At 42.4% G+C, this 14,567-nt stretch overlaps 1 protein-coding gene across 1 annotated transcript in view; it reads left to right on the forward strand.

The window, feature by feature from the left end:
• AMPD1 (adenosine monophosphate deaminase 1) overlaps positions 1-14,567 on the forward strand; it is a 78,878-nt gene that overhangs the window by 59,991 nt on the left and 4,320 nt on the right. The window contains exons 12-13 of the mRNA XM_073667135.1: positions 13,166-13,286; positions 13,688-13,861. Coding sequence (XP_073523236.1) covers positions 13,166-13,286; positions 13,688-13,861 — 295 coding nt within the window. The remainder of the gene's footprint in view (positions 1-13,165; positions 13,287-13,687; positions 13,862-14,567) is intronic.

Raw genomic sequence — 14,567 nt, forward strand, 5'->3', positions numbered from 1 at the left:
GGAGGGTACAACAGAGAAAACAACCTCTCTAAGAAAACCTCATGTAGAATGCCATGTAGAAAAACAAGTGTGAGGAAAGTATGTATCACCGAGGATAACAATGCCTAAGAAAAGCTTTTGATTGTAAAAAGAATGTCTTATAAGAAAGACTATATATATTTAGTTTTCACTTAGAGGATCTGAAAACACTTTGAGGATGTGAGGACACATGGAAAGGTATGCAATATATTTGTATTATGTTATGAATACATCCTAAGTCATTTATGGCATATCATTAGGAAATGTCTGATAGATGCGGGTCCCACACCTACCTCAGGAATGGGGGCCCTCCATGCACTTTCTTGGAATGGAAAGGTGGCCGCACTTTACTCTCTCTACTCATTCACATTGGGCCTCTGAATATTGCTGAGCACAAGTGTATCCTATGTATACACCATAAATGTCTCAGTTGGGATTTCCTAATGGAATATTCTCTATTACCAGTGATCTAGTTATATAGTTTATGGCTTGACAAAAGATTTAAAGTGGGATTCCCATCTCCAAGTTCCTATCCCAATGTGTAGTAGGTTGAGAAGCTCTGGAAAGGGACAGAAGCGCACATAAAACAGGGACATATCATCTGGTAAGGGAAAGGTATAATCAATGGTAGCACTCACCTATGGGTATTGTGTGCAGACACAACACCTATAAAGGCATGGAAAGCCACTGCTGCTGCCCCGTGGCTGGAGGAAAGGTTCTTCCAGAGGTATATGGCAAAAATGGAAGCTGGCACGTTTAGGCAGGCTGCGCTGCGGGAATGAAGAGCCTTGGGATTCCAAAAATGGTTTCTATTAATACCAACTCGTTTCTGCTCCGGACTGGCACCTTTGTCAAGATATAAAAACCAAGTGACTTTTGTAGTAGGTGTACAGGGCATTGTAGTAGTTTAAGCGCACCTGTCAGCAGGATTGTGCTTAGTAAACTACATACACTGTCAGGTGGGCGCCGTTACAATGATACCTTTGTTGATGAAATCTGTCCAGTAGTTCTTTTATAATCTTTATTTTCATTTCTACCATAATGAGATGCTTGTGCTCTGGGGCGGGACTTTAGGGAGGGGCTGTAACTGGTGCTCTCATTATGTATGCCTCTCTCTGGCCTCTGACAGGTCACTGTGCTTTCAGTGACCTGCCTACTGTATTAAATATTGCCTGTGTAATTTCTGTTCAAAAGTGAATATTTACATCCACCAGTATGGCCGCCGCCGCGGCCCGCACATGCACAGTATGCGCGGGCGCCGTTTTGCTTAAGGAAAAATAATTTGGATGCAGCAATATGGCGCCACGCATACAAAGTAGCATCTATCGGCGATCGAGAAATGCTACTGCGCAAGCACGGGCGGCAGGGGCCATATTGCTGCAGACAAATTTCTTTTTCCTCTAGCAAAATGGTGCCCGTGCATGCGCAGTAGCATCTCTCAGCAACCAAAAGATGCTACTGCTCATGCATGGACCATGGTGGCCATATTGGGGGATGTAAATGACGCGCCCTCTGGGCCGTGGGGTACCCGGTAGCCGGGCCAGTCGATGCTGGGGGACGTCACAGTGGCAGTGACCCATCCATGACCCAAGGTGGTCAATTAAAGGGAAAGTGAAAGGGGAATAAAGTTTTTAGAGATAATGTTCGTGACGCCACCTGTGGTATGCGGCTATATGGGGCCGCCGCTGCGGTGCAGATCCCCTGGAGCTGATGGTGACGCAGCAGAGTTGGTTCAGCTCTCCACAGGCAGAGCTAAGCTCCGGGCAGTGTAGATGAATTGAAGAGTAGATGTTGTCGGTGCGGTGTAGTGCAGGGCTGGTGATGGTACAGCAATTATTCAAGGACACAGTGGGGTGCAGTCTTCAGGTTTTACTTACAGTTGTTCAGTTCTCCCGGTTACAGTTACCAGTGTGTAACCGCCCACGTCGTCCTGTGTCCTCCGGGGTAGGGATCCAGCAAACCCTCAGGTATCTCAGGAGCACTTACACGGGATCCCGTTCTATGTACCTTTCCCGGTCGTCTCACTGCATTGGCTCTCACCCTCCTGCCCTGCGCCACACAATCAGTGTCCCAAGCCAGTGGCCCCAGACCTTGTTGACGTACTCTCAGTCCCCTGGACCCTATGCGGCCACCTTTTTGGCGATGTAATTGTGGATTTTGGCTGCAACACCTTAAAAATGCTGCAGCCTCCGGTTGGCTAGCTGAGCCTGGTTGTTCTCCACTAGTTTGGGGCCGGTCCCCTTCTGCGGCCTGATCCCTCCACGTCAGCGTGAATTCGGGCGCACTGGTGGCCTCTGCACTCGCCGTGCCCCTGGGAACCCTTCTGTCTTCCTGGAGCCCTCCTCGCTGCTCCTCTCTTCTTTCTCTCTCTCCCTCTGGGCCTCTCTGGCTGGGCCCTGACTGAACTCCCCTCCTGCTCCAAGCACTGGAACAGGAGACTGACTGAACTTCTCCCCTTGCTCCTCTGAGCAGAACTCCTTCTGACTACCCTTTCTGTCTGTGCTACACTGAACTATTTCCTCCACCCACACCCACTACATGGTTCCCCCTCTCTTGGTTCCCCCCCTTCCAGCCAGGGACAGGGCTCAGCAGTGAACAAGGGCATCTTGCCCCGCCTGCTGGTCTGGAATGGTGTAGTGTTGGATGTAGGTGGGTGGGTCCCGGGTAGTACTCCCTCCTTACCTGAGAGTGGGGTACCACACCTCTGGGTGAGATGCAGTACCTCTGTGGCGACTGGATCTGCAGAGGCACCACATAAATATTTACTTTTGAACAGAAATTACACAGGCAATATTTAAAACAGTAGGCAGTTCACTGAAAGCACAGTGACCAGTCAGAGGCCAGAGATGGGCATACATAATGAGAGCACCAGCTACAGCCCTTCCCTAAAGTCCCGCCCCAGAGCACGAGCATCTCATTATGGCAGAAATGAAAATAAAGATTATAAAAGAACCACTGGACGGATTTCATCATCAAAGGTATCATTTTAATCAGTGTAATGTCGCCCACCTGACAGTGTATGTAGTTTACTAAGCACAATCCTGCTGACAGGTGTGCTTTAAGGTATCCATGGTTGAGACCATTCATACAGTGACAGTTAGTTGTTAGTGGTTGTACCCATGGATATCTAAGCTGAGATATGATCTTGGAGATGGGAATACCTCTTTAGCTCTATTAAAGGGGTTTTCCATTTTTTTTTAATGTATTACCATCCTTTGTCTAAAATTTGGGAAACTAGCCTTTTTTACCCTCTGCCTCTTAGGTGCTGCCTCTCTGCTCCTTACTATAGCACGTGACTGCTGCAGCCAATCACTGGGCTCAGTGATCATGCCAATGCAGACGACAAGAGACTGTTGAGCCCAATAATTTGCTGCAGCAGTCACATGCTATAGTCACGATGTCACTGCTGCTGCCATGTCAAGAAAGACCGGGAGCGGCAGCAGAGATGTAGCACTGGAGCGACAGGGTGATTTTGTTATTTTTACAGAGGAAGACTATCATGTTAAAAAAATAGACCAGGAAAATCTCTTTAAGTTCAAACTTTTTAAATTGATAAACCTCATGTGTAAGACAAGAAATTCTCAACATTTCACATCAAAACTAGTAATTCTGTACGTTGTCTTGTACAAGGTAGATGCTAGCCTTTTCTTAAATTTCTCCACACTTTCAGCCATTACCAAGTACTGTAATGTTTTTTCACTTTATGATAAAATTTGCATTTCCTTTAACCTGGGGTCTTCAAAAAGAATACCATTGTGTTTTTAACTTTACATGTCTAGATAACTTTGTTGTCCATAGAACTTTTTACTTTTTAATAATTAAGCATCTGGAACAGGGGCCACTGGTTGGTTAATTTATGTGGCACAGATGGGAAAGGGTTAATGACGGTGTCATCCTACACATGTAGTTGCATTGCGTCTGGCACGTCATGCTAGCAATCCCATGATCTCCCAGCTGGTGTCGCTTTTTATTAACAGACAGTTGTTTGTGTGCAGAATTTTTAAAGAATAACAACTGAAAGGAAAAAGAATCCTCAGCATTCAAAGGTTTTCCTGGACCAGTGCAAAGAACTATACTGGGGGAAGTTCCACCTAATGGCCAATGGTTTTAATTACCATATTGATCAATATTGATATATGTCGTACATATTGATATAACATATATAATACATACAGAATGAATATGTTTTAGGGAAATCATAAGTTATTGATTGTGTTACATATATACAAAATGGTTTCTGAGTAAATTCTTAGTATGTGGAACAATGATGCGCTATAATTCAATATGCTTGTAATATATACAGTATATCCCGGTAGGGGTTGTCCAGCCTTAGGTTACAAGTTTACAGTCACTTTATGTGACTGCAGACTTGTGAACCCTCACATCGCACTGTGCACTGTACTCTGTAAGGATCCGGAGAGTGACTGCAAGTAGGGTATGCGTTTTGCACACATGCGGTTACGTGCCGACTAGACATATGCAGCCTCACTCAATGTAAGTGTATTGATCGAAGCCGGACACGTCTAGTCGGAATGAGGCTGGAAGTATGCAAATCACATACTTGTGATCACATAACCGGCAGCTCCCGATGTCGGCACCGGAGAATCTTCAGCGTACGCAGTGATTACAGTGATTTGGAATTTGTACCCTAAGGTCGGACAACCCCTTTAAATAGTCCTCTGAACATTTCTAACTTTTTCAGAAGAAAACATGTTGGGAATTCAGCCATACACTGTAACATTCCTCGACAAAGTTTTTCCATGTGTTATTTATGTCAGTTAAGCAGCATGATACATATTATTCAGTATTTCCAACTCTTTCAGTTGTGCAATTTAAAGGGAACCTGTCCGTCAATTTATGCTGCCCAAACCATGGGCCGCATGATACAGAGCTTGTCTGCTCACCTGCAATGAGGTGTGTTTTTCTCTGAAATGCTCCGTAATTTCAGAGAATTCTAGTTTATAGTTTAAGTAAGACCTGGGGATCATAGGCAAATGTAATAGGCAGAGACTAAACTAGTTCAGCGACACCCCCGGTCAGCTTTTTCCAGTGCATCTAGAGGTGATTGACAGGCCTCTCCTGATGTAAATACATGGGGGAGATCTGTCAATCACGTGGAGCGGTGCTGCGAAAAGCCGACTGGGGCTGGCATCGGACTAATCTTGTCTCTGTCTATGGTCCCCGGATCGCAAAAATATGTTTTCTCTGAAGTGCTGAGGCTTTTCAGAGAAACACATACACTGCTGCAATTATGCAGCCAGATTCTGATTGATGCTGCCTATGATTTGGGCAGCATGAATCGACTGACTGGTTCCCTTTAAATTGCACAACTGAAAAAGTTGGAAATACTGAATAATATGTATCATGCTGCTAAACTGAATACGTTTACGTAATAGTTTAGCCCAAAATTAAGTGAATTATTGTGTAATAAAAATACCATGAACTGTTATTCAGGAAGGTGTACTTGCAAGTCAGAAAGGATTGATGTGTTTTCTGGTTTATGGTCTATTAGGAGTATATTCTTGCTGTATCATACATATGTACAGTACAGACCAAAAGTTTGGACACTCCTTCTCATTTAAAGATTTTTCTGTATTTTCATGACTTTGAAAATTGTACATTCACACTGAAGGCATCAAAACTATGAATTAACACATGTGGAATTATATACTTAACAAAAAAGTGTGAAACAACTGAAAATATGTCTTATATTCTAGGTTCTTCAAAGTAGCCACCTTTTGCTTTGATGACTGCTTTGCACACTCTTGGCATTCTCTTGATGAGCTTCAAGAGGTAGTCACCGGAAATGGTCTTCCAACAATCTTGAAGGAGTTCCCGGAGATGCTTAGCACTTGTTGGCCCTTTTGCCTTCACTCTGCGGTCCAGCTCACCCCAAACCATCTCGATTGGGTTCAGGTCTGGTGACTGTGGAGGCCAGGTCATCTGGCGTAGCACCCCATCACTCTCCCTCTTGGTCAAATAGCCCTTACACAGCCTGGAGGTGTGTTTGGGGTCACTGTCCTGTTGAAAAATAAATGATGGTCCAACTAAATGCAAACCGAATGGAATAGCATGCCGCTGCAAGATGCTGTGGTAGCCATGCTGGTTCAGTATGCCTTCAATTTTGAATAAATCCCCAACAGTGTCACCAGCAAAGTGCCCCCACACCATCACACCTCCTCCTCCATGCTTTACGGTGGGAACCAGGCATGTAGAGTCCATCCGTTCACCTTTTCTGCGTCGCACAAAGACACGGTGGTTGGAACCAAAGATATCAAATTTGGACTCATCAGACCAAAGCACAGATTTCCACTGGTCTAATGTCCATTCCTTGTGTTCTTTAGCCAAAACAAGTCTCATCTGCTTGTTGCCTGTCCTTAGCAGTGGTTTCCTAGCAGCTATTTTACCATGAAGGCCTGCTGCACAAAGTCTCCTCTTAACAGTTGTTGTACAGATGTGTCTGCTGCTAGAACTCTGTGTGGCATTGACCTGGTCTCTAATCTGAGCTGCTGATAACCTGCGATTTCTGAGGCTGGTGACTCAGATAAACTTATCCTCAAAAGCAGAGGTGACTCTTGGTCTTCCTTTCCTGGGACGGTCCTCATGTGAGCCAGTTTCTTTGTAGCGCTTGATGGTTTTTGCAACTGCACTTGGGGACACTTTCAAAATTTGCCCAATTTTTCGGACTGACTGACCTTCATTTCTTAAAGTAATGATGGCCACTCGTTTTTCTTTACTTAGAATTTGTATTATGGCAAGAAAAAAGCAGCTAACATTCTATTCAGTAGGACTATCAGCTGTGTATAGACCAGACTTCTGCACAACACAACTGATGGCCCCAACCCCATTTATAAGGCAAGAAATCCCACTTATTAAACCTGACAGGGCACACCTGTGAAGTGAAAACCATTTCCGGTGACTACCTCTTGAAGCTCATCTAGAGAATGCCAAGAGTGTGCAAAGCAGTCATCAAAGCAAAAGGTGGCTACTTTGAAGAACCTAGAATATAAGACATATTTTCAGTTGTTTCACACTTTTTTGTTAAATATATAATTCCACATGTGTTAATTCATAGTTTTGATGCCTTCAGTGTGAATGTACAGTTTTCAAAGTCATGAAAATACAGAAAAATCTTGAAATGAGGTGTGTCCAAACTTTTGGTCTGTACTGGACATACATACAGCGTGCACGGATATCAATTCCACCCCGTTGCTAAATTTACACTGCTTGATCTGCATTCATGTATAAATAAGTTTAGGGTGGAACTTCCAAGTCTTAGTTTTCTCCCTTCTTACAATGAATCCTGGCAGCAGTACAGCGACAAGTAGAAACTTCGATTAACCCTTCGTGGTGCTTTACCCTTGGTGGAATATGGCACATTTATGATACCTTATTTATAAAATGCCAGCACATCTTTTGGAGATGTAAAAATATTATCCCCATTGATAAACCCTTTAACTTATGCTCTACAATGTACACCTCAAAACCAAGAAATAGCAGGTAAACCATACCTAGCAATGTAACTTTTTTTTTTCATCAGTCAGTAGTATTTGAACCTTTGTAATATCGCTTACCATAATTTTCACTGTTACAACACGTACTCATTATAGTCTATGGGCTGTTCACATGTCCATGTTTTTTTGTGGCATGTGTATCAATGCAAATATCAGAGACATTTTCTGAATATGCAAATACAAGTCTGTGGATCAGTGAAAATCAACAATAGCACCAGTATGCAGTCCATGATTAACATTACAAAGGATAGAAGAAACTTTGTACATTTTTTATTTATCCATATGTAAAAATCACTGATGAAATACTGCTGTTAAAGACTACACTGACCAAACACTGATGACACTCGGATCCAAAACACTGATGACACTCGGATCCAAAACACTGTTGACACTTGTAGCATTATTTTGTGTACGAGAAGAAACACGTGGCCTAGTAGGGGAAGAAGAATGCCATTTTCCCATATCTACAGCCAGTAGTTCCCTTTCCTTGCCTCTGTCTGACAGCCTTTCTAAATATTTCTAAACATATTCAGCTTCCAATGTATTTGTCTAGTGTGAAACACTAAATAGAAGTCAGGGAGGAGCAGACTTAGTGGCAGTATCTGTCCCTCAGTGTAGGAATTGATGCTGTGAGAGGGGAAAAGGAGCAGCAGAGGGAGAAACAACTGAGGTCTCATTCAGACGTCTGTGCAATCTGTGCAAATCGGTCCAATCTCGGTCCATGAATCTCCCGATTGGAGCATGATAGCTTCATATATTTCTATGAGGCTGTCTCACTTGAGTCGTGAGAGCTGCGGGCAGTCAGTGCATTGTGGTCCGAGATTGGACCGATTTGCACAGATTTCTGCATGAGCCCTAAGACAAGCATAGAGTGAGAAATATGCATTTATGTAAAACAGCATAAAAAAAATCCAACATTTGCAGGTAGCCATAAGTTTTCTGGGCTCTTCATAAGGCCACATTCACAAGTTTAGCATTTGGTCAGTATTTTACATCAGTATTTATAAGCCAAAACCAGGATTGGATCAATCAGTGGAAAAGTATAATAGAAACCCGTCACCATTTCTGCTTTTCTCACCCACTCCTGCTTTTGGCTTACAAATACTGATGTAAAATACTGACCAAATACTGAACATGTGAACGTGGTCTAAAAGTGATTTCATATTTATAGCTATTAAGCATTAGCATTATATCGCCATGCATAATAGGACAAATTTCTACTCTACATGTTGTTTAAACTCAGTTCCTTGTTAATATTAAGGCCCCTTTTTTAGCTGCATAGGCTGTGACCTTTAACACATGCGCAGGGAAAGCTCCTGGCGTACTACAATGTTAGCCGGTAGCCTAGGTAATGAGCTGTAAATTATAACATTCTCTTGAGAATGGAGAGGATTTTAATTTTAATAAGAGGTAAATTGAAAGGTTGCTTGCTTTTAAAAACCCTTTGTAATTTTACACATTTAATAAGATAGGACAATCTCTTTAAGCGCAGTGTGAATAAGGCCTAATGTACACTGCTCAAAAAATAAAGGGAACACTCAAATAACACATCCTAGATCTGAATGAATGAAATATTCTCATTGAATACTTTGTTCTGTACAAAGTTGAATGTGCTGACAACAAAATCACACAAAAATCATCAATGGACATCAAATTTATTAACCAATGGAGGCCTGGATTTGGAGTCACCCCCAAAATTAAAGTGGAAAAAACACACTACAGGCTGATCCAACTTTGATGTAATGTCCTTAAAACAAGTCAACATGAGGCTCAGTATTGTGTGTGGCCTCCACGTGCCAGTATGACCTCCCTACAACGCCTGGGCATGCTCCTGATGAGGTTGCGGATGGTCTCCTGTGGGATCTCCTCCCAGACCTGGACTAAAGCATCCGCCAACTCCTGGACATTTTGTGGTGGATGGAGTGAGACATGATGTCCCAGATGTGCTCAATCGGATACAGGTCTGGGGAACGTGCGGCCAATCCATAGCTTCTATGCCTTCATCTTGCAGGAGCTGCTGACACACTCCAGCCACATGAGGTCTGGCATTGTCCTGCATTAGGAGGAACCCAGGGACAACCGCACCAGCATATGGCCTCACAAGGGGTCTGAGGATCTCATCTCGGTACCTTATGGCAGTCAGGCTACCTCTGGTGAGCACATGGAGGGCTGTGCGGCCCTCCAAAGAAATGCCACCCCACACCATTACTGACCCACTGCCAAACCGGGCATGCTGAAGGATGTTGCAGGCAGCAGATCGCTCTCCACGGCATCTCCAGACTCTGTCACGTCTGTCACATGTGCTCAGTGTGAACCTGCTTTCATTTGTGAAGAGCACAGGGCGCCAGTGGCGAATTTGCCAATCCTGGTGTGCTGTGGCAAATGCCAATCGTCCTGCACAGTGTTGGGCTGTGAGCACAACCCCCATCTGTGGACGTCAGGCCCTCATGCCACCCTCATGGAGTCGGTTTCTAACCGTTTGTGCAGACACATGCACATTTGTGGCCTGCTGGAGGTCATTTTGCAGGGCTCTGACAGTCCTCCTCCTGTTCTTCCTTGCACAAAGGCAGAGGTAGCGGTCCTGCTGCTGGGTTGTTGCCCTCCTACGGCCCCCTCCACTTCTCCTGGTGTACTGGCCTGTCTCCTGGTAGCGCCTCCAGCCTCTGGACACTACACTGACAGACACAGCAAACCTTCTTGCCACAACTCGCATTGATGTGCCATCCTGGATGAGCTGCACTACCTGAGCAACCTCTGTGGGTTGTAGAGTCCGTCTCATGCTACCAAGAGTGTGAAAGCACAACCAACATTCAAAAGTGACCAAAACATCAGCCAGAAATCATTGGTACTGAGATGTGGTCTGTGGTCCCCACCTGCAGAACCACTCCTTTATTGAGGGTGTCTTGATAATAGCCAATAATTTCCATCTATTGTCTATTCCATTTGCACAACAGCATGTGAAATTGATTGTCAATCAGTGTTGCTTCCTAAGTGGACAGTTTGATTTCACAGAAGTTTGATTTACTTGGAGTTATATTTTGTTGTTTAAGTGTTCCCTTTATTTTTTGAGCAGTGTATAACATTAAAGATATAAAGAAAAAAGAAATCTTGGAAAAGCATCATTCATTCTGTATTTGTCTGCACAATATACTCTAAATACAACAATTATATTTTTGGCTATAGCTAAATTGATTTTAGAAGTAAGCCAACCCTCTGCACTAATTGTACAATATACATAAGGCTAACAAAGTTAATTGGCAGCTGTTTTATCCAGACTCTCCCATCTTCTGACCCACATTAGATGCCATTTTAGTTTTTGTTCTACCCTTTTCAACTCCAGTCCCAAATCCCTTTAATCAGGCACGTGATTCAACGATTGCCAACTGCTTCAACACATTCCATATCCACCCTATGGGAAAATGACTATTTAGCAATAATAGCAGACTTAGCTGGATTGGCTTGACATCCTTATTACCTCTTCCATTGTCTTCTAATAGTTGTCAATATTACAAGTCTGACTTTATACAATAGACTTGTAAAGGAGATGATTATTAGGATTCATTCTCCTGTAAACTACTAATAATTACTAGGTTGTGTATAAAATACAGACTAGATATGTGTAAGTAATAGGAAATTATTTCTACAACAATTGACTTGTAATGCCAGGGATTATCATAAAACCATACTAACTGGGGAACACAAATTGTACATGCTCATGGTGATCAAAAAGTTTCTTTAGGCAGAGAATACCATTTATATTTGGTCAGTATTTTTTTCTCAGGAGTGGGAGCCAAAACCAGGAGTGGGTGATAAATACAGAATTGGTGACTTGTTTCTATTATACCTTTTCTCTGATTGTTCCTCACCTGGTTTTGGCTCCCACTCCTGAGAAAAAATACTGACCGAATACTGACCAAATACTGGGGCCATGGCCTAATATATACACTCTCTGTGCAGATTTACTAGGCAAGTGAGTATTTTTTCTGTATTTTTTCCAACTCCAAGCTATATAAATTGGAATTCTTATTGGATGAAGCAGATCAAGTGATGTGTATTTGTGTAATGAGGGAGAATGAGGCCTAAGTATATCAATACACTTTATCAAGATGTGTGGAATTATTAGGCAGCTTGTTTTCCTCAGGCAAAATGGGCCAAAAAAGAGATTTAACTGACTGAAAAGTAAAAAATTGTTACAAGCCTTACAGAGGGATGCAGAATTCTTGAAATTGCTAAGATATTGGGTTGTGTCACAGAACCATCTAAAGTTTTGTAGCAGTCAACAAGGTCGCAAAAACGTGTTGAAAAAAAAGATGCAAATTAATGGCCAAACATTTGAGAAGAATCAGGAACCCATTATGCTCCACTGCTGTCATATTCCAGGATGGCAACCTCCCTGGAGTGTCCAGATGTAAAAATTGTTCAGAGCTCAGATACATGGCAAGGGTAAATAAGGCTAAAACCTGACCACCATTTAACAAGACAGAAATTGGAACATCAAGACTGGGCCAAGAAAGGTCTAGACAAGCAGTGGAGAACTTTGATGTATGGAATGGAGCATTGTCCTGCATAAAAATCATGGTTTTCTTGAAAGATGCAGACTCTTTCCTGTACCACTGCTTGAAGAAAGCGTTTTCTAAAAACTTGCAGTAGGATTGGGAGTTGCTTTTGAGTCCATCTTCAATTTGAAAAGGTCCAACTAGCTCATCCTTAATAATACCAGCCTATAGATGTACCCCACCTCCACCTTGCTGGTGTCTGAGTCAAAGTGAAGGTCTGTGCCATTACTGATCCAGCCATAGGCCCATCTATCTGGTACGTCAAGAGTCACTCTCATCTGAATAGTCCATAAAACATTTGCATAAAACATTTGAAAAACCTGTGTTCAGATACTTGTTGGCCCAGTCTTGAGGTTTCAGCTCAAGTGTCTTGTTCAGTAGTGGTCGGGTTTCAGCCTTCCTTACCTTGGCCATGCATCTGAGCACTGAACACCTTGTACTTCTGGGCTCTTCAGGGAGGCTGCAGTTCTTGAATACGACAGCAGTGTAAGTTAATGGGTTCCAGGTCGCTTCACGATTGATTCTGAAATCTTTGGCAGTTAATGTACGTCTTTTTTTGCTCTACACATTTTTTGCTACCCTGTTGACTATTTGCAACAAAAGTTTTGATGGTTCTGTAATTGCTCCCCAATTTTTGACTTTTCAGACAGTTTAAATCTCTTTTTTGGCCCATTTTGCCCGAGGAAAACAAGATGCCTAATAATTCTGCACACCTTGATAAAGGGTGGTGATATCCTTAGGCCTCAACCTCCCTCATTACACAAATGCACATCATCTGATCTGCTTCATCCAATAAGCATTCAAGTTTATACAGCTTGGAGTTGGAAAATCTGCATAAAAGTGATATGGTGAAAATACTCACTTGTCTAATAATTCTGCACACGGTGTAGTTGCATTAAAAATCCACTTGGTGCATAAAAAGTGTTTAATAGAAAAGTTAAAAAACCTGAAAACTTCATTCCTCTTCTTTCTGAATTCTTTTTGGTATGTATAGAAGTCTTAAAAATATTACAGAAGTAGATTTATTTATGGGGGATTTATAGCAATAAATGTATAATATTTTTTGTTTTATTCCAGGGAGAGGGGGATGAACACTTTCCTGTTCCGCCCTCACTGCGGCGAGGCTGGCGCTATCACTCATTTACTGGCAGCATTCATGACAGCTGACAATATTTCTCACGGATTGAACTTGAAAAAGGTAAATTTTACTTATCACATAGGTGTTTTTAGAAAAGAATGTGCCTTATGTACACAAAGATGAATTTTTGGTCCAGCTACCACAAGCGGGGGGTCACTAATTGCTGTTTTAGGTTAAAGGGGTTTTCCAAAAATAACAAGTTATCACCTGTCCATGCAATAGGTGATAACTGCTAGATCAGTAGTGGTCCAACCGGTGAGACCCCCACTAATCCCCAGGTGCCCTCTTTAAATTGACTTGTGGTCGTTCGTTCGCTCTCCCGATCTATGCAATGTTTATAGGACTGATGAAGATTGCCGACCACTGTACCCTGCTGTCTCCATCGGACCCACACAGAGTTAAGTTAGCAGTTACTCTTTGGTTGCCTTTTTTGTAGGATTTATAAAACCTTTGTTTTACAGAGTCCTGTGCTGCAATACTTATATTTGTTGGCAAAAATCCCTATTGCCATGTCACCACTGAGTAACAACAGTCTGTTTCTGGAGTATGCCAAGAACCCACTGCTGGATTTCCATGAAAAAGGTCTGGTAATATCCTTGTCTACAGATGACCCCATGCAGTTCCATTACACCAAGGTAATAACATGATAAATATTATAATTTTTTTAACATTATGGACTTTAAGAAAATTGAAAGGAAGTACATAATTGGGTTAAAGAGTAAATCAAAAACTTAATAGTACACATGAAGATAATAAACTTTGTAATTTATCTTATTAGTGAAATCTTCTTTGTTCTCTACCAGGACTGATCATTCATTCTCAAAATTCTCAATTCACTGGGAATAATCTGTCTTCACTGAATACACTGAATACAAATTTTACCCATGAATTGAGAGTGAATGATCAATCCAGAAGAAGAAAGAAGCAAATTTCTCTGTTAAGGTACATTACAAAGTTGCTTATTTTCACGTGTACTATTGATTTATGGGGAAAAAAGACAGTTACTCAAGAACAAATAATGGCTGGCTTTATTTTAAGGTATTCTCCCACCATTACACGTCTTGCTGATTACATAGAGCAAAAATCTACCAGTGCTTCCCATTTACGTGTTCGTTAAAAAACGTTCCAAAAAAGAGTTGTGACACCAACGTAGTATGATGCCATCTACTGTTCAAAGTATATAACAGTGTGTATGTCCACCTGCTGAGCTGATGGTCCCTGATCAGTGACTCACCCCAACAGCCAAGAGATCTGTCCTGACTTTTTGTCCTTTTTGTCATGGAAGGACCTTACCCTCGGTAGTATGACTGATAAGAGTTCTTCCTCTCAGTTTATCGGTGC

The sequence above is a fragment of the Phyllobates terribilis genome, unplaced genomic scaffold (assembly GCF_046119375.1).
Source record: "Phyllobates terribilis strain yellow unplaced genomic scaffold, ASM4611937v1 Scaffold_2__4_contigs__length_985480577, whole genome shotgun sequence".
Classification (NCBI taxonomy): Eukaryota; Metazoa; Chordata; class Amphibia; order Anura; family Dendrobatidae; genus Phyllobates; species Phyllobates terribilis.